General features: G+C 27.5%; 3 protein-coding genes across 6 annotated transcripts; all 3 read right to left on the bottom strand.

The window, feature by feature from the left end:
• Positions 1-383: 383 nt before the first annotated feature.
• Positions 384-2,279, bottom strand: LOC149878310 (uncharacterized). The gene is made up of 2 exons (XM_090073432.1): positions 2,184-2,279; positions 384-1,008 (listed from the first exon to the last, which is right to left on the bottom strand). Exons 1-2 carry the CDS (start codon positions 2,253-2,255, stop codon positions 538-540), a joined length of 543 nt encoding a protein of 180 aa, XP_089929558.1. The 5' UTR covers positions 2,256-2,279; the 3' UTR covers positions 384-537.
• A 2,548-nt stretch (positions 2,280-4,827) lies between these two features.
• LOC145193100 (uncharacterized) lies at positions 4,828-12,791 on the bottom strand. Of its 3 annotated transcripts, none has more exons than XM_090073283.1 (6): positions 12,660-12,791; positions 9,275-9,376; positions 8,285-8,342; positions 7,924-8,175; positions 7,731-7,826; positions 4,828-7,629 (listed from the first exon to the last, which is right to left on the bottom strand). In XM_090073283.1, the coding sequence occupies exons 3-6, from the start codon at positions 8,334-8,336 to the stop codon at positions 5,579-5,581; spliced, it is 2,451 nt and encodes an 816-aa protein (XP_089929409.1). In that variant the 5' UTR covers positions 8,337-8,342; positions 9,275-9,376; positions 12,660-12,791; the 3' UTR covers positions 4,828-5,578. The 3 variants fall into 3 exon arrangements, with proteins under 3 accessions (XP_089929409.1, XP_089929410.1, XP_089929411.1); XM_090073284.1 differs by having other exon boundaries at positions 9,275-9,379; positions 12,660-12,778; XM_090073285.1 differs by lacking the exon at positions 9,275-9,376 and having other exon boundaries at positions 12,660-12,778.
• A 3,805-nt stretch (positions 12,792-16,596) lies between these two features.
• LOC149878311 (uncharacterized) lies at positions 16,597-20,767 on the bottom strand. Of its 2 annotated transcripts, none has more exons than XM_090073033.1 (3): positions 20,592-20,767; positions 19,229-19,446; positions 16,597-16,817 (listed from the first exon to the last, which is right to left on the bottom strand). In XM_090073033.1, the coding sequence occupies exons 1-3, from the start codon at positions 20,715-20,717 to the stop codon at positions 16,703-16,705; spliced, it is 459 nt and encodes a 152-aa protein (XP_089929159.1). In that variant the 5' UTR covers positions 20,718-20,767; the 3' UTR covers positions 16,597-16,702. The 2 variants fall into 2 exon arrangements, with proteins under 2 accessions (XP_089929159.1, XP_089929160.1); XM_090073034.1 differs by having other exon boundaries at positions 19,229-19,442; positions 20,592-20,750.
• Positions 20,768-20,979: the final 212 nt, after the last annotated feature.

The raw sequence follows: 20,979 nt of genomic DNA on the forward strand, positions 1-20,979 counted from the left end.
TTTAGGCTACATAAAGTGAAAAATTTTAGCCTACAAAAAGAGAAGACGCTTAGTCTATACAAAGTGAAGAAGTGAAAAGTTGTAAATGTTTTAAACATATAAAGTTTTTTGCTTTTTTTTCTATATGTTATTTCCATTTTTAAGTTTCCAGCTTTATTTAAAAGTTCCAGAATTTTTTAAAGACATTTGAAAGTTATGATAAAGTATGATAAAAGTTTTAAAACTTAAGCTAAAATTTTCAACCGAAGAGCGAGTATATTGAGCGAGTACATAAGAACGAGTATATTGCAAAATATCTGATTTTAAGTTTCATAAAAAGACTACGAAAAATTATTTTAAAATAAATCTAATCATATTGATTTTAATACTAAAGTTTTACTGATATGCTGATTAGAAGAGTTTCATTTACCCCCTTTATCCCATTTTCCCCATTTTAAGTATTTAATACCCAAAATATTATAATTTAAATATGTTTTATGAATCTACTAAGCTTTTTTTCTTTGTTTCATTTTAATTTTTTTGGTTGATTTTTAATATCTAAGAGTTTTTCAATGCTCTCAGTTCTTCTAACTCCTTTTTTAGTTTGGCTTCCTTTAGCTCAATTAATTCTCTCTGAAGCTCAGCTTCTCTGACTTCAATGGACTTCTCCGACAACTTTTCATTTTTTTCGAGCCTTGTTTCTTCTTCTTTTACTTTTTTTTCTAACTCTTTGTGATCCTGCGCGAGCGGAAGCAGCTTTGAAAATTCAAGATTCTTGAGAATTCCAATAATAACATCACCCCATTTCGGACTCATCGCCTTAACTAGAGGAGCTATTGCATCAAAAACTTTATCTTTTTGGGTTTTTTGCTGTTCTTGTGGCAATAGAGAAAGTAAAGCGTCAATACCGACGCCTGTGTGTTGAGCGTTGTTGTTATTTTGACTGTTGTTATTCATGATGTCATTATTGCCGTTGTTATTGCTGTTGTTTGCCATTTGCCCGACAAAGTTTGCAAGAGATCCAAAATTCTAAAATAAATTATTTTAAACAAAATTTTTTTTAAAAAAGAATAAAAAAGAGTTAAGAAGATGGGGAGAAGATAAAAAAAGAGCCTTTCTAACTACTTCAAAACTACTTTAAAACAAGAAGATTACATCAAAAAAGTAAATATCTATCATTGAAAAATCACACTCACCATTTTAAAAAAAACGAGAGAACTTCTTCGATAGATAAAAAAGATCGTTTTAAATTAAATGAAAAAAAAAAAAACTTATACAGATGCTTCATCCATTTTTAAAGATTCTTCAATTATTGAAGACAGGTATTTCAATTCCAGTGATTGCTGTTCTTGTTGTAAAATTACCGCATAAGTATTATTGGCATTTTTATTTTTTATTTCTTTCAAATCATCTTTTAAATATCTTTCCTGACGATTTTTCTTATTTCTTCTTATTACTATTTCTTATTTTATTATAAAATTGGTATCATGATAATAAATGATGGTATTAAAAAAAGTTCATTACATTTTAAGATCACTTCTTTTACATTTACTTCAATTATGTTAAAAACTTCGATATGATTACTATAATATAAATACATGATGCTGAATTTTCACAAAAAGCTAAACTTTTTATCTCCACTAAAAACTGAGGTTTTTTTAATTCTTTTAGAAGACATTTTTTTACAATAAACGAAGGAAGTTTTTTTCTAGTCTTCAATATGCGAGAATATTTAGAATAATCTACTGTTAGTTGCTACATTTATAATAATAATAACCGGTATTTTTTTTTTTCAATAAATGTCTCCCCTTTGATTTATTAACTAGAGTCTTTAAGGGGTTTTACGTTAAAGTTTCTTACGCAGGCATTAGGTGGCACGTTAAATCTTGCTTATTAAGTTGACGTAGAAATTACACTAGCAAAATATCTACTTCAGTGTTTCATTTCCAAAAATGAAGGATTTGGAAAAAAGTTGAATTAATTTTGAAACACAACAGCAGTGCAATACTAAACCTTTGTCAGTCACAAAACAAAAACCGCGTGTTTATAATTTAACAAAATCATCATAAAAGACGCAACTATACACATAAAAAAAAAAGTGTTGATAAATGTGTGTTATTGTCCAAATACTTAAAAAATGTGGGGTGAGGTTACAGAAATGAGACAGAGTGTTATGCTTGATCTAAAAAACAAGAGACATTTACCGTTAATTTCTGTACACAGTTATTCAATTCTAGGAGATGAAACCAAACTGAAGTCAGAGTTTGAATGGCCATAGGTTAGATGCTGCGAAAATGGGATTCCTATTTATTGCCAAAGACTTATGAGCGCAGTGGAAAAAAATAGTTTTTGAGGGAAAAATCAAAATCCTTCTTATGGTCAATCGAATAGGAAGATAATTGTTACACAGTTTACTTAACAAATATCTTTTGCGTAAAAAAAAATTCAGAGAATGAGAAATATTCACAATTAGATTTAAAAAATTCTTTTCTCTTCTGGATTATGATGTTGAAATTCTCAATTATCATGATAAATATTTCAGTGTAAAGTGGAATAGTTAGCCTTATGAGACTTTAAGCTCCATTTCTGCAGAATTCCCATTAAGTTGTTTGATGCTATTGTTTAAAGAAAGAGTGACATTAAGCTCTGTATAATAAATGATTACTTAATCATTAAGGAATATTTCACAACCTTGCTTGGGATTATAACCAATTTTTGTAAAAAATGATCTAATTTTGAAAATGAGTGCTTTTAACATCATTTTCCGGTTAAACCTATAGCAGTTGAAATACTTTACCGAAATCGGCGCTTGTTTGTTTTGATTGATCAAAGTAGTCTTTTTTAACTTCCACGTGACAAACAGTACTACTAAACTTACTAATTCCTTTTTTATTTTTTATTTTTTACCAATCTACTTATGTAATAATTGAACTTCAAAAAAAAAAAATTTAGCAGATATTAACAGGTACACCATATTTCAAACATCTGAGCGTGAAAGATCAGTCCGAGAAATCAAGTTTCACGTTTTGACGAAAGTTCAATATCAGATGTAAGCTTGAATCGATTGAATGAAGAACCAGTAAGAAAAACAAGACGATCAAAAAACAAAAAATTGTACCAGGTATCAGTTATGTGGACGATGACACTGTATGCCTTAAGTGTGCTATGCATGGAGACATAGGTGATCAATGGGTGCGACATATGTGACATTTGTTTCCATGTCAAATCACTAGATTTAAAAAAAGAGAATATATTAAAGTCATGGAATGGGGTGTGACAATTGCTCTATGTTGGAGCTTTTTTCCCTATATTTATATATTTTTATAATTTATTGTTGTAAGTTTTTAGCATTTATGTTACTATGGCGCTCTATGTTTTTTAGAATAAAGATTTTTCCCCTAAAAGAATATGAGTTATCTGTCATTTATCATAAGTTACACTTTAAATTTATGTTAATTAAACAATAATATTGCAAATATAATATTTGTTTTATCATTAACTTTATAAAAATATAACTGCCTGCTACTTCCCTAAAGAAACCGCAGATGTATGGCAATTGGAAAAAACGAATAATAATTGGATCTTTTTAGAAATATTTTGCAAATGGCTTTACGCCCATATTTGAGTGAAAACAGTGAAAACAGTGATGAATGTGCGCTAAACGCAATTTTACACATAGCTCAGTAATTTTTGTGGCCCATAAAAAATGCTGTCAAATGAATTGTTTTTAAATGTAATTTATATTTTTCAACCTTTGAATATTGCAATGCACTGATTGTGTTCAGACTATGAAGAAAAATTGGGAAATTATAACAAGATAATTTAGAATTGATAATAAAGAACTGAAATTTAGAAGAAAGGTATCATGAAAATGTTAAATCCGAGTTTAAATGCAAATGGGCCATATTCTTCATCTTTGTTCCTTCAACCTAGAAATCAAAATTCTTAACTATTGTCTGTAATTCAATCTAACTAAGGAATTTTATTTTTTATGTTTACGTTTGAATGATTGAAAATAAATTGATAATAAAATTGCCTCGACTTGATGAAGTAGGTGGAATTAGATGTGACAGAATGTTCAAAGTTCCTCTCCAATTAAAGTTGAAATTAACAGCTAAAACTAATTGTTAAAACTTTTGAACTAAAAAATTCGAAAGGATAATTATCTAATTAGCACTTGACAATTAATGAGTTGCTATGGCAAAAAAGTTGCCTTCCCCCCTCCACCCCTCCCCTCCCCCAGAATGTGGAGGCGAAAAACCAGGTACTACGGTGCCAATTAATTTAATATCTTTGTTTAGAGCCTGTAAATTTCACAAAAAGTGCTTATTGCCTTCCAGCAATGCTTAAAGTTGCAAAGAATTCCAGACAAGTTGTCTACCTGGTTGCCAACTACTTGGACCCTTTTACAAATGTGAGTGAAAAATCATTTAAAAATATTATTAGTCAAAAGTTGCGATATAGCTGGAAAAAAAAGGGATGGAAATTAGCTGCCAAGAATTTCAATGTTTCTAACACAATATTGCGTCGAAGATATAAAAAAGGCAATGGTTCTACAAAAGGAGATTTGGGAGGAATAGAACAATACTAAGTCATGCCTTGGAAGATGAGTTTACTATTTTCTTAATGGAGACGAGGTTTTTTGGTTTAACCACTAAAGATCTAAGGCAACTGGTATTTGAAATAGTGGAGAAGAATTGTATCAAGCATAGTTTTAATCAAGATTTTAGAATTGCTGGTAAAAAATTGTTAAGTGGATATTAAAAATGTAATTCACAAATGTTATTGAGAACACCAGAAATTACATCATTTGCTCGTGCACAAACTTTCAATAAAAACAACATCAACTGTTATTTTACCAAATTATCTGCAATAATTTAACAGTGTAAATTTCCTCCTGAAAATATATAAAATGGTTGCGAGTAAGTACTGCCCAAAAATTATTGGCTACTAAAGGCAAAAAAAAGATAGAGGCACTGAGTAGTACTGAATGTGGTCAGCACCTGACCGTGATATGTTCTATGAATATATTTGGAATATTTCTGCCATTAATCTTTATTTCTTTCTCCAAAAATGAATAAAAAATGAGTTAAAAAACATTTTTCCAGGAAAAAGAGTGGATGACAAGTGAGATTTTCTTAGAATGACTTGAACATTTTGTGTACTGTTCTAGTGCATCAAAAAAAAAACTAAAAACTTTTCCTGTTAGATAGCCACTATAGTCATAAATGCTGGGCAGTTTTGGAATATGCAAAAGAAAACAGCATTGTATCATTCTGTTTTCCTTACTACACACACAAATATTCAACCACTTAACATTGGGTTTTTTTTGTTCCATTGCAAATATATTATGATCAAGAAATTCAGACTAAGACAACATCCAGGTAGAGTTGTGACTTTTTCAAATGGCTGGTCTAACAAAGCATATTTAAAAAATGCTTTCAGCCAATGCTGTGCATGATTTAACCGAAACCAACATGAATCCCTTCAATCCAAATGTTTTTGAAAATTGGTTGTTTCATTAACATCATTAGCAATCATCATTTGCACCATCATTAACAAGCATCATTGAACATCGCGAATATAAAAGTAAACTCTTTCAACTCTTTCTATCTTTAGTTTTAAAACTTTGTTCTAATTTTCGAACGTAAGAATAATCTTTACTGGCTTCTTTAAATTTACCCATTCTTTCCATGCAAAGAGCTTTATTATACTTAGTGGTTAATGTTGATGGGTGCTTGTTTCCTAAAGTTGCTACTTGTAATTTTTCTACCTCACTGTACAGTTGAAATGCATCTTCGAGTTCACCCATTTTATACATACAATATGCTTTAATATGTTTTGTAGTCAATGTTGATGGATGACTGTTCCCTAAAATTTCTGTTTCTACTTTTTCTACCTCAGAATAAATTTTAATGGCTTCTGTATAATTCCCCATATCTTCTATACAACTTCCCTTGTTAATTTTTGTAGCCAACGTATCAATATGCCTGTTACCCAAAACTTTTGTCCGGATAGTTTCCACTTTAGAAAACTCTTGAAAAGCCTCCTCAACATTACCCATGTGGTACATACACAATGCCTTGTTGTTTTTTGTAATTAACGTTGAATGGCATTCTTTTCCTAGAGTTTCTAATTCAAACTTCTCAACTTCGGAATATATTTGAAACGCTTCTTCAGCTTTACCCATATTAATCAAGCAAAGGGCTTTGTTATTTTTTGTTGTCATTGTTAGATTATGACTTCTTCCGTATTTGTCTATTTGTGACTTTTCAACATCAGAATAAATTTTAAAAGCTTCTTCATATCTACCCATGCTATCCCTGCAACGTGCTTTATAATGAATGGTGTTCAAAGTTGATGAGTCGTTGATACCACACTTTTCTCGTTGAAATTCTTCAATTTCTTCCAAAATTTGAAAGAGGTCTTCAAACAGACCTTTACTCGCTAACAAGACAAATATTTTTTTGGAGAATTTACTGAACTCTTGGGCCATTTCCTTTTTATTTTTCCAAAACATATGCAAAAAATGTTTGTACCAAATGTAACCATATTCAGAATTGTCTTTAACTCCTAGCAACTTTTCTCTCATAAAACAAATAATGGTACCTTTTTCAACTTGATTCTGTTTTTGAAAATGTCGACAAGCTAGTTGTGTTATCTCGTGCATAGAGAACGCTTCTGCTCTCAAATCACTCTGATTTAATAGTGAAAAGTTAGTCATTAATATAATTGCATGATTAATATAGTAGTCATCATTTTGTTTTAGGTGAGCCGAGACCTCTTTCAAAAACTCTCTCGTTATGCTGCGACCATCACAGTATGACAAACAATACAAAATATTTAAAGCCAACGTCTCGTTCCCAGTTTTAAATTTATTTAAAACCATGTTGATTGATGCTATAGCAGATTTACTTTCTTCTTCGGTATGAAGAAATTCCTCAAGTACATCTACAGGATGAGATTGAAAAAGATTTAGGTAATCTTGCAAAGAGACGTTTGTATATTTTATGTAAAGTAGAGCCTGATTTAAAGCCAGAGGATGATATCTGAGAGCTTCAATTATTATTTTTAGTTCACTTATCTCCTTTTCACTCTTTGCTTCAATATATTTTTTTAAGAAATCTAACGCAATTTCGGCCGAGAAAGGTTCAATCTGAATTACAAGTGCGTTGGGAGACCAACATTTCCATTGCGAAGTGGCTAATGTGTAAGAATCGGCTTGATGCGATACATACTTCTCGAAATTTTTAACGCTTTCATCGTCAATATTGTCGTAAATGTACAACGTCTTTCCTGTATAATGACTATGGATTTTGGCAATTATTGTTTCATTACTGTAGTAGACATTTTTCGAATCTTTAATGCTCACCCCCAATTGATGACAAAGATTTATCATGGAATTATTTATTTTGTCATGCGCTGCGTCAATCCATACAATGTTTTTGTAAATTTCATGAAATTTTTCTACATACTTTCTAACGAGTTGTGTTTTTCCAATACCTGACATCCCTGTTATAACCAAAAACCACTTTCCAGAATTTTTAAACTCACTTATCCCTTGGGATATTTGATCAAGCTCTTTCTTACGGGCAAAGAATGTTGAGCATGGTGGTTGAACTCCATATAAAGATGTACACGATTTTGTTTCTGAAAAGATGTCATAAAAAAAGAATGTTAACATTTATTTCAAATTTCTTTTTCATTCTGAAAACTATTTTTATGTAAAAAGCTTAGTTTTAAAAGTTTACTTTCTCCATATTCCACATCCACGTCTCTCTTTTTTCCATATTCCACATCTACGTCTTTCTTGCAGGTAGGTAAAGTAGATAACAGCGGCCTCAATTCTAAAAATTGGTTGAATAAGAATAAAATAAGACTTAGTTTTTCAACACAAAAAAAAAAGCATTTAATTGTCCTAAATACAAATTTTCAAGAACCTACTGCTTTCGCATTCCAAAACCAGGTCCATTCGACCAATATTTGTTAAAATTGATTTGAGTTTACCCCATTTTTCTAGAGGATTTTTTCTTCGCCACTTTAAGAACATTTGAAATGTTTTCTCGTATGTGCAATAGAACTTCTGAAAAAATTGAATATCTGAGTTGTTAAATGAAAGCATTGATGCAACCTTTTCCCAATCCGAAGTCAAATTGTCGGACAATATGATAAAAACGTCGCTGGGTAGCTGTTTAACTAAAAAACATTGAATTCGTGTTATTAATTATGAAAATTAAGAAGATCGTTATACTGAATGCTCATAAAATATATAATATACATTATCATAAATATATAATATGAATACCATATATCTCTTTGTACTCAGGTTCGCTGTTTACATTTACCCCGGTCGCCATCAAATGCTAAGATAAATTTAAAAAGATTAAATTAATCATGTGTTTATGTAATGGTTTGTGTTTTGTGTCCAAATCTCTCCCGCTTAAATGTTCAAAGCTGCTCCGTTATAATTTCTGCTATGTTTTAAGGGAGCATACAATGAAAATATAAAAAAATGAAAATATAAATTCAGAATAATTTTTTCTATAACAATGATTATCTCAAGAAATTAGGAATTGTTAAAATAACTAATTATTATATTATAATAGTCCAAAACAATAATCCACAACAATCACGAGATTTCAAAAGATTTTTAAAATTCTGAATTTAAATTTTATTGGTTGGAAAATGAAATTTTCAAACTTGATTGCGTTTCAAAAATGTTTTAGTTTCAGCAGGTGGATAACAACTGCCATAATATTTTTGTTACATAATATATTTGTTACATAGAATAATAAAAGTAAATATTCTTTAGTGATGAAAGTACGCAAGGTGTTGGTTAGAGCTTTGGTATTTAGGCTTTAACTCTCACGAAGTAACTTTATGCATCATCAGAATCAATCAACCTACATAGATTACTGCATAACTCTATTAGCAGACATGTTGTTTTAGTCTTAGGAGGAAGGTAATATCCCTTCCTCCTAAGACTACAACAACATGTCTGTTGATAGAATCATGCAGTTGTAAAAGAGAGAGGAAGCCTTGGTTTTGATTCTGGACAATAATTTTAGTAAATCTGATTATCATATGGATATAATTTTAAACAGCTGTAAACTCCTTAAAATCAAAGAAGAGAGAAAGAGTTTCACCGAATGGAGGAAGAAAACTTGTTCTTCGTTTGTTATTTGAAAAAGTATAATTTACCATACTTTTAATAATGGTCCCAAGTTTATTGGAATTTTCAAGTAAATGAGAAGTTTTATACAATTAACTTGTCAATAAAGATTAATTTTCTTACCTCAATTTTGGCATTTGAAACTTCTGTCCTTTTGATTGGATAGCTCCCCAATGTCAATTGATAGCTCCTCAATGTCAGCTTGCTAATGCCCTTGTAATATTTCTGCTATGTCAAATAAAGTGAGACCTAAGTGTTTGCTTTTGATAAAGAGAATATAATGACAACAAAATAATTACACAATAATCAACATAAAGCTGATTAACACTAAATTAAATGCTTATTATCAAAAGTATGCAAAAAGTTAGAACTACTAACAGCACTTGTTTTGTTGCTTGTGAAGGAAAGAATAATTTCTGAGGGGCCGCAAAAATTTTGAGCAGCTAATTTTGCGAGTGTTGAGCAAAAAGTTATCTCCTGATTTATTAATATCTTTTAAAACAAATGAAATTTAAACTAATTTAACTAACTCAGTGGTGCAACCAATCGGTAATTGCGTTAAATTGGTGACAATTAGACTCTTGCAAACAAAGCACTAAATAATTCTTCGTATTAATTGATTAACTGTCTTTTAGTAATCCAATAATATAATGTAAAAAATAAAATGATGTTTGAGAACATCGTGAATAATTTAATAATTATGTTAGTAATCTAATAATTATGTTAGTAATCTAATAATTATGTTAATAATCTAATAATTATGTTAATAATTATAGTTGTTAAACTATTCATGATATTACTATAACTATCTATAACTCAAAACTTAAAGTTCCAAGTTAAAATCCAAGTTGGAAATAATTCCCGTATTACTTTCGGAAGAAGGAAATGCATAATAAAAACCCTGGAACTACCTAGTTATATAAATCTCTTTCTTCGTGATTTCACAGAAGCAAAATAATTAGTCGTTGATTCAAGGTCAAAGTTCAATTAATAGTAATGGCAATCTTGGTAGTTTTTGCTTTGTCAATTTGGATGGCAAGTAACTTTTTGTAAATTTAAATGTACTAAAACCTCTTTTTTACTAACCAGGTGCTGTTTCAGTCCAAGAAAACTTGTATTTTATATGATGCAACAGGATGCTCCACTTAACTTGATGCAACAAGATGCTCCAATTAGCTTGATGCAAAAAAATACTCCCCTTAATTTATCGAACGCTCTTCGTTCATTAAATTCTTTTTGGCCTTTTTCTCATCTTTAATATTAAGATTGTGAAATGCAACAAAATGACTAACCAACCAATGAAAATGTCTAAATATGTCTTTATGCAATATCTTGTTTCCATATCCATAAATTTGTTACGTGACAAAAAGACAATATCAAATTGAAAGAATGTTTAAGTGTCTCTTAGCAATAAAGGAGAACGTTCAACCAGGTTTCCTGTCGCTTTTACTTTTCGCTTATAAAAAGCTTCAGTCGTTTTAGACTAACTAAATTTCAATAAATACAGCTTAAATAAAGCTTAAATGTTAATATTGCAAATTAGCTGTTTATTGGTTCCGACTTATTTAACGGAATGTATATAGCATAAGAAGCAGTTGCAGTAAATAATAACAATACATGCAGTAAGAATAAATCTTACTTTTATTGCTTTTTTTAGGATCGCATTTTGAAGAAAACCTTAAGTTGAATTTGCACATTGTTTATAAATATTTTACAAAAAAATAATTTAAATTTTTTCTTCAGATATATTTATAATCTTTTGTTTAATTTATAGGAAAAAAAAAAATGCGAGAAATAAATGCATAAAAAATGAGATAAAAAAGAAGTAAAGTATAGAAGAAATTATACATTATATGAAATAAACTATATATTATATGAAATAAACTATATATTACATGAAATAAACTATATATCATATATAAATATATATATATATAAATATATATATATATAAATATATATATATATATATATTAGACATGTCCAAAAAACAACTTTTTTTAAAAATGTCTGAGCACAGCCGCTAAATGTGTTCTTTGTAATAAATTAATACTAAATTTAAAAAATTTTTGAATAAAAAAAATTTTTAGGGGTTGCTCAAGACCCTTAAACATCAGACAAGTCCCTAATATTTTGAAAAAAAAAGTTTTTTAAAACCATATCATGTTGGGTCTCAAAAGAAGTAAAATTTTATAAAAATTTCAAAAATATTAACTATTTTATATAAAAATTACCAGTTCAAATTTTATGAATTAAAAACTATCGTTTTTTAACAAAAAATAAAAAAGTGCATATTTTTAAAGTTTTTTTTAATAAACTTTTTAATTTGTCTTTTTTATAAACTTTTTTTATTATTTTTGAAATTTTTATAAAATTTCACTTCTTTTGAGACCCAACATGATATGGTTTTAAAAAACTTTTTTTTTCAAAATATTAGGGACTCGTCTGATGTTTAAGGGTCTTGAGCGACCCCTAAAAATTTTTTTTATTCAAAAATTTTTTAAATTTAGTATTAATTTATTACATAGAACACATTTAGCAGCTGTGCTCAGACATTTTTTAAAAAAGTTGTTTTTTGGACATGTCTAATATATATATATATATATATATATATATATATATATATATATATATATATATATATATATATATATATATATATATATATATATATATATATATATATATATATATATATATATATATACATTTATTTATTTATTTGCATAAAATGAATAAAAACACCTTTTTATGGAACTCTGAGTTTCATGCCTTTCGGCAATCATCAGCCATAGTGTATATCGTTACTTTTTGTATATATATATATATATATATATATATATATATATATATATATATATATATATATATATATATATATATATATATATATATATATAAAGAGAGAGAGAGAAATAATATTCGAGCTGTGCGTAAAGGTTTTACAAATGCTAATAAACCAGAAAAAGACCTGAAATATAGGTTTAAATCAGAGATATTTTTGCATTATTTTCATATCTTTATATTATTCATATTATGTTTTATTTCTAATGAATAATAAAAATTTATTTTTTTTAAAAATATGAAAAGAAGCTTAATGATATTTTGGTGCATTGCACTTTTCTTAATAATAAAATTTTTAGGCAGTGCGCCATTTTGATTGGCAAATATTTAAATTTAAAAATGTGTATTAAAACGTCTTTTATATTTATTTTGAACCTTTTAGAAATTTCACATCAGACTTTATAGTTAAATAATGATTTGTCATAGTTGTTTAAAGAAGATCTCGTCTATTTGAAAAATTTGTGAGCACATTTATATTTTACAACCATCATTTTTGTTTGGAATATTATAGTAAGTACACGTAGGTACGTTTTGTTTTTCCTTTTTTTTTTTTTTTGCTTTTTGCAATAATAATGACAAGTAATAGTACTTTAATTTCTTATGTTTCAAAAATACGGAGCTTAAAGCTTAGATTTTATTACTTTTTACAAACTTTATAAAATACCTTTACAAATGTTCACATTTTCCAGCTTGTGGTTACTCTAATTTGTTTTCTCTTTTTACTGTTGTCACTCAAGTTTGTTTTTACTTTTATATAACTTTTAGTGTAAGAATGCCTAATTAATCTTTATGCTTAACAAAGCAAAAATTTAATTTAGTTTTGAATGTAAAGAAGTCTATAGGCAACTAATCCTTCAAAAAAACAGACAAATATTGATCTTGTGAAGGCGTTTAGCATCATGAGCTTCCTTATTTTGTCCAAATAGGTAATTTATAATAATAAATTCTTTATGTGTAAGTTTGATTTCATTTATAGTTTACCTCTTAAGTTTTTTCATTCACGACTTTTTTTTCTTTGAATTTCTTCGAGTTGCTGAAAATTTTGGTATTGCGCTAATAAAAATATGCCCTTTTTGCTTGCGCTTTTCATTTTAAAAGTAAAGAAACCAGGTTCCAAATAAGTCTTACGTGATTGAATACAAATAAGAAAATGCTCAGTTACTATAACAACCTTCGAAAAATTCCCTTGGTCTTAAAGATTTTTAAACAAAAGTTCATAAAAAATGTAAACTTAGAGGTGAACGAAAAAGAAATGGAAGGCTTCATGAGGCATCAAAAATTTACTCTAATTTTGTAATCTTAAGATATAATTTGGAAATGTTGAAAGCGAAAGCAGTTTTGAGAAACATTTATTTTATAGCAGGAATATAATATTTTTTAAGGTTTTTCACAAAATCTGCACTTATCATTACACATCTATTAATATAATACTGATTATCAAGTAATTCATGATAATTCTAATGTTCTATTTGGTGAGTGTTAATTTTAGCGTCGTAAATCTCGAAAGAATAAAAAAAGTGACTATTCATCGCAATTTTAATCCTAACGTAGGTATTAATATCCGAATTTAACCAAAGAAGATTAAAAAAAAAAAAAAAAAAAAAATGCCGCCCGAAAAATGTTTAATAGAGTAAAATATTTAATAAAAATTGTCTATTCGATCAAGCTAACATGGTATTAAGTTAAAATGTAGTTTGTAAAAATAATAAACAATAAAATAAAATGAAAACAAATTTTTTTAATTTTACGTTTAAATTTACTATAGTTTATCATTTTGATAATTATTTGTTTACTGTAATTATTTTTTACAATACTTTGTTAAAATTTATTTTCGTTTTTAAAAAAAACAGATTAATTGTTCAAAATAAATTTTAGCGCTAATATACTTCTTCCCACTCCCCCTCCCCCTTTTCCGCCCCCCGTTTAATGTTTAAAGAATCGTATAAAACACAGTTCTCAAAATCAATGTAAATTGTTTTTAAAATTGTTTTTAAAAAACTCTAATCTGAAGTTGAAAGTTGAAAAATATACAACAAATCGTTAAAATTTGTCATATTGATTAAACTAATTTTATTTTCAAAAGCAAAAGATTGCCAATAATATAAAGATATTATATTATTATTATTATTATTATTACTATTATTATTATTATTATTATTATTAATATTATTATTATTATTACTATTATTATTATTATTATTATTATTATTATTATTATTATTATTATTATTATTATTATTATTATTATTATTATTATTATTATTATTATTATTATTATTATTATTATTATTATTATTATTATTATTATTATTATTATTATTATTATTATTATTATTATTATTATTATTATTATTATTATTACTATTAAAGTTATTTATTATACGTCATTGAATTTTATCAGCCTGGCTTTCACTACAAAAAGTAGTTTAGAATCTTTTTTTGATTTATAATAAATGTGAAATTTTTTCAAATGTAATCAGACACCAAGGAGGTTTAATACAGGCTTATTAAATTTACTAAATTTGTTAATATTACTTAGTTATTAATACAGGTTTATTAAACCTCCTTGTCAAATACAAACGATCTTTAAAGTATGTTATTATTTTGAAACGTGATTGACGGGGGTTTAATTTGCTATTGTAAAAGGAAGTCAGTAGTTTTAAATATATGTATTATTGATTTAAATAATTTTAACAGTTTTAGAGTTTATTGTTTTATGTAATCAATAAAAGGATTTTTAAATTAATAAAAGATATTTTAGACAACAAAGTAAGAATATCGCAAAAACAAAACGACGTGATATAAACTTAATTGGATTCGAATAAGCGTCATAAAATTCTCAAAACATTCTATAATTCGAAATCTTTATAAAAAAAGTAAAAACCACGTTGTTAATACTTATAAAAGATAACTTTTAAATAAAAAAATACTTATTAATCAACATATTAGAGATTTGCTTTGCATTTTTCAACTTTCAACTTCAGGTTAGTTTTGAGACCTATGTCTTTATACAATACTTAACCAGCATTAAATTCTCCATCACCATCAATCATAAAAATGGGGGGGGGGGGTGTGTGTGGCGGAAGGGGGGAAAAGAAAGTGTAGTAATGCCATAAATTTTACCATAAATACATTAAAAATAAGAAGACATGTAAATATCTGAAATACATTTTATTATTTACCCATATTTTTTATCTTTAACTCTTATCCGCCATTAAAACTCAGCTATGTTTGACTAGAAATACGGTATGTTACCATAAGGTGTTTAATAATCAGAGATTATTCAGCTACCAGATTAAATACTTTGTTCGATTACAGGAAGAAATGTTTCTCGACATCTGTCAAGCACCTTACAAGGCACCAGTGTCCCAAATGTCGCTCTATAGCCCCAAAAACCCAATGACCCTGCTGCCAGTCACTACGATATTTCCGGTGAAAATCGACATTTTTATTATAAGATCGTCGTTCTCATCTCAGCTGTTATTGATTTTCTTCTAAAAATGTTACTCACAAATTTTTATCATAAAGTTACAACATTTTTCCGTGAGAGGCGAAACTCTTGAATGATTTGTACTTGTATAAAACTAAATCACCTCATGTGCAACAACAAATTGAGAGTTTTCAGAGGTAGATGACGTTTTTCAAAAAATGCACATAGCTTGGCTAAAATTGTCTGACATGCGCAGAGAAATTATCATTGAACTCTGCAAGTAAGGATAATGCTGTGTGTATTCTCAAACAGAATTTCTGTTGCAGGTAAAACCTTATGAACAATTGTGGAACTTGTTCTTCGTCTACCGGCTATTTTTCAAAGTGAAGTAACGTAAAAAAAACATGGTTTAAAAGAACAGAAGTCAGCTGTAACTTCATACTATGAAGCTTCAAGTGATAAGTATGAAGTTAAGTTGGCGGCCCAACGTACTTTACAAAATCATTTTCATATCCAATTATGAAAAATACAGATACTGTGTTTTGACGTTGTACAGCTGAAGTTCAGACAAGATTTAACAAGTAAAACAAGTAACATAACCATCGAAATAAAAGAAAAAGAAGGACGCTCAGAGTTAAATGAAGCAATTTTTTAAACAAACTATTATTTAACTAACTTTAATTTTAACTTAAATAGCTTCGTATTATAACATTTGTATGTGACATTTTCTTTCCTAGATTTTTTTCCGGATATTACTCCTCATGTTTGGATGGCTTTTGTGCTGTAATTGTTTTTTCTTTCCAGATTTACGATGCTTAAGTCAGCTTTTTTAAGTTCATTTTTTTGGATAAATTTCGAAGTTTGCAGTCAAAAAAATGAACTTGACTAATTGAAAACTATACGAAAACAAAAACAAACAAACAAAAAAAAACCTATCACGTTAAATATTTTTTATGTAGGGAAGCGAGTTATTTTTATAAAGTTATCATGACTGATTGTTTGAGAGACGACTTCAATTTCTAATCATTCTCATTTTTTTCTTTTAACTAAAACTAATCTTTCTTTTCAAAAGATCATAAAAAAATAAATAAATATTTATTTCAGGAACTTTTTACAAATCATCTATATATATATATATTCATATAAAAAACTGTTTTAGATTTGAAGCTCTTTAAAATACGAAACAACAAGCATCCAAACATGCTTTGCACTAAAATTAGCAGAAAGAACGGAACTTCCAAACAAGTTGAACTGGAAAACTATATAAAAAAACTGTGTTAACTGTAAAGTGCCATTTGAGCATTTAGCTCATCAAATGACATTTCACCGCCGAACTTGTGCTTTTCTTGGTTCAATAATGCGTGTATCTGCGCAAGTTGTTTTTGCTTCGCTCTAAATTAGTGGAGATAAAAGTCAACTTAAATCATTAATTCTTAAAGAAATTAACAGTTAATTATTGAATATGAGTGGAGATTTAGTAATTAAAATTTAGTGGATACCAAAATAATAACTTACCGTTGAAAACTTATCTAAAAAACAGCGGAGATGAAAGCAATATAAGATAATTGAAAGTTAGTGGAGATAATATCGAATCGTTTAACTAAGTGGAGATAATATTGAATCCTTTAAGCATCGGCGTTTTGATTTTCTGTTAATAACGAATAATAACGAATAAAGTATAAATTTCTATATTATTCATTTAAAATCAATCTAATTTATAACAATTTTTATATTTAGACCTTCAAAGTTATTTTGACATGTTTGTACTCATACAAAATTTATTCTATTAGAAGAAGAAAAAAAAAAAAAAAATTTCGTATGAATTTTTTTCTATTTTAAATGTAGAGTTCTATTTTAATAAACTTCAGAGAGTTTGTTGTATTTTAAAAGACTAATATAGAAGTTTGTACTTAATTCGTTGCTAACGGAAAAACCAAACGCCGATGCTCAGAATAATTAATAGAAAATAGTCTCAGCATGTAAAGAGATGAGATAAAAGCATGTAAAGAGATGAGATAAAAGCATGTAGAGAGATAAGAGATAAAACTATGTATTATAATATTTTACAACAACACAGTAGTTTAAATTTTTTTTTTTTTTTTTTTTCGACCATTAAATTCTTTTCATTTTCTTTCATAAAAAGATTTAGTATGCAAGCTCTGTGGGCAAGAGCTATATCTTGCTAAAACTGCAACTATTTGCTTAAAACAATCTGGAAGTCTGCTGATAGAATCTTGCAGTTCTTTAGCTTTCTTATGTAAGTTTGTTGGTTGATTCAACCTGCATAAAACCTCCATATAATCAAACACCCCCACCACGACCCTGCAACCTTGTACAACAGAAAAACTCCAATATCAATTCAAATTGAAACCATTGAACAAGAACTTTTCTTTTCCTGTTTACTACTTCAAAGTTACTTCATCACTGAAAACTAATTGTTTCTATTTTTCCATAGGCCAAGGAGTTCTCTCCTTACACCACCCTACTTTTTTGAGCCTTTCTCTGTCCATCATTATTGGTTTTCTAATGGCTGTATAAATAGTACTATTTTATTAAGCAAAAATGTTTCTAAGTGAATTTGAATAAACACATTTTTTATGATTTTCATTGAAGATTTTCGAAAGTTCACGATGGAGCCATTCTTCTTACCCATTACATTAACATCCTATCTAATGTTGCTTGAAAATGGAAATCCATTCAAATTATTACAAGACATATCTAATGTTGCTTGAAAATAGAAACCCATTCAAATTATTACAAGACATTAACTTTTGTAGTACTTTACTTTTTTTTTTATGCACTTGACTTGTTAGTGGATTTATTAGCAACATATTAGTTATAGAGAAATGTTTTTCCTACCATGCAAGAAAGAAAAAAAAAAAAAGTCAGGCTTCATCAAATACATTTACTTTTATGATGTTTTGAAATAGAGAATTATTAGCAATCTTATTAGAAATCCTTCTTTGTCATTTACAAGCAGAAAATATATGAGTATATAAAGTGATTTTTTAAAAAAAACCTTTTTTTTAAAAAAAAAATTATATACATATATTTGAAATAGAGAACTGTTTGCAATCTTATTGTAACTTTTTTTTAAAAAAATTACTTTATATACATACATTTTCTGCTTGTAAATGACATTTTAAGTTAAGACATTCCAGTAGTTAAAACACAACATTCCTTGCAAACATTTTTATGGAACTATTAGGGAGTTTTACTCTTGCTGAAAGGTTTGAAAATCTTTAAAATCAATAAAAAAAAAACAAACAAACATACATGCTAACCAAAGCTAAGAATTAAAAAAAAATTCAAGAAAAACAAGAAAGACTTGTTCACATAAATCTTCAGCAGTTTCTTGTTTTTCTTATGCACATTGATTTAAAACAAAACGTTTTAGCAAATTAAAAATAGAAAATTTTAATTTACCTTTCGACTATTTTAATTACCTTATTTATATATTTAGTTGTTAATTATTTTGTTATTTTATAAAATAATGAATTATGCAATCCAGATACCTTTTCTAAAATACAGTCACTGTGATAAAGGTAATGTTTACAGGTGAAACAGGTATAATACAGGTAACAAAGCTATTAAACTTTAAGTTAATAACACTGAGAAATTATTTTGACTGAGAATTTATATGAAAGAAATCTTCAGTAAATAGTTACAAATAGTTAAAATTTGTTTTAAAGAAAACTTCTGTAAATATTTAGAGAGAATATATAACTGAAAAATTCATAACTGATATTATTTTATATCTAAATCAATAAATAGAGAAAAAAAAAATCAATTAAATAACTTACTGATTCTCCATATCCTGCTCTTCCTCTGACATCTCTCTTTTTTTGTATGTTTGCTGCCTCAATTCTTGGACATATTTCTTCACATTCGATGGATTCTTCATATCTAAGTGTTCAGCTTTGGATAGCATTTCAAAGTCTGCAGTAGAAAAATTTCCAGATTGTGTATCTTTTTTATTTATAACAGATTTTATTGTCGTGGTTTCTTCTGTAATTTCTGGCTGAAAATAAAATTTAAAGCATCTCTAACTCAATCTAAAATTTAAAGCAGTAAAAATATGAAGCAGTGTAACTCAAGTAAAAAAATTAAGCAGTGTAACTCAAGTAAAAATATGAAGCAGTGTAACTCAAGTAAAAATATGAAGCAGTGTAACTCAAGTAAAAATATGAAGCAGTATAACTCAAGTAAAAATATGAAGCAGTATAACTCAAGTAAAAATATGAAGCAGTATAACTCAAGTAAAAATATGAAGCAGTATAACTCAAGTAAAAATATGAAGCAGTATAACTCAAGTAAAAATATGAAGCAGTATAACTCAAGTAAAATGAGGAAGTGAATTACGTAGTTAAATCAACTTAAAAAAAACTTCTATGTGATTAAAAGTTAAAATTCAAATAAAAGTCTTAAGACTGTTTGAAAGAACAAAAAAGTTACAGCAATAAACATAGCTTTTTTTTTTCTATGTGCAGGGCATTATGTAAAAAAACAGTAGCTACTTAATACAGTAACATAATAGATTTTCTATTAAAAAAAACAGAATGAAAACAAAACGAGTACTGAAAGATCTTGAATTTATTAAAAAGGCAATTTTTAGTAAATTGGAGGAAAAGTTTTTTAGTTTAGGTTTTCTAACAAACATTCTCTATATCCAATCCTTGTCTCCTCCCTTTATATAACTGCATCCTTGTCTCCTCCCTTTATATATCCAATCCTTGTCTCCTCCCTTTATATATCCAATCCTTGTCTCCTCCCTTTATATATCCAATCCTTGTCTCCTCCCTTTATATATCCAATCCTTGTCTCCTCCCTTTATATATCCAATCCTTGTCTCCTCCCTTTATATAACTGCATCCTTTAGTCTTATTCCTCAAACTCTACTTAATCAAATGATCTTTTATAACAATTAGATCTACATAGAATTAACGTATTGTTTGTAAATTTAGTTGCTATGATGATAAAGATCCTTACAATGATTAAAGTGTAACGATTAAGAAATAAAGTGATAAATTACAACATATAATGATAAAAAAAAGAAAAGCTGCATAAAAAAGCAATGAAGATTTTTATAAGCAAATAAACATGAAAAAGCAAAAATCCAAAATAAGGTAATAAAAATACCTTGAAAAAAAAAAAAAAAAAAATTACCTTGCCACCAAAATGCTTGTTGTTGTGCTTTAAAAATATCCATGTTACAATTAAGACAACACACGCCACAACAACACCAACGTTAAAGGTGTTAGGAGAAAAAAACTCAAAATGTTCAAACAGCATACTTCTAATTACTATTTCTAATTTTATTCAATTACTTCAACTTTATTTCTTATACTAATCAAAAGTGATTAAATATTAAAAAATATATAATAAAGAATAATAATGAAAAAAAAAAAAAAAAAATCAAAAGTATCTTAAATTGTTTAACAGACTTTAATAAATTGAGATTTTAAATTATTATTACAAAAAGGTTACACTTAGTACAAGTTTATAAGTAATAGCTCATATGAGGAAAAAGATGAAAATAAGACATTTGCCTAGA

The sequence above is a fragment of the Hydra viridissima genome, unplaced genomic scaffold (genome assembly GCF_058129835.1).
Source record: "Hydra viridissima isolate aposymbiotic clone 2 unplaced genomic scaffold, HvirCarnegie_v1 scaffold_15, whole genome shotgun sequence".
In the NCBI taxonomy this organism is placed as follows: domain Eukaryota; kingdom Metazoa; phylum Cnidaria; class Hydrozoa; order Anthoathecata; family Hydridae; genus Hydra; species Hydra viridissima.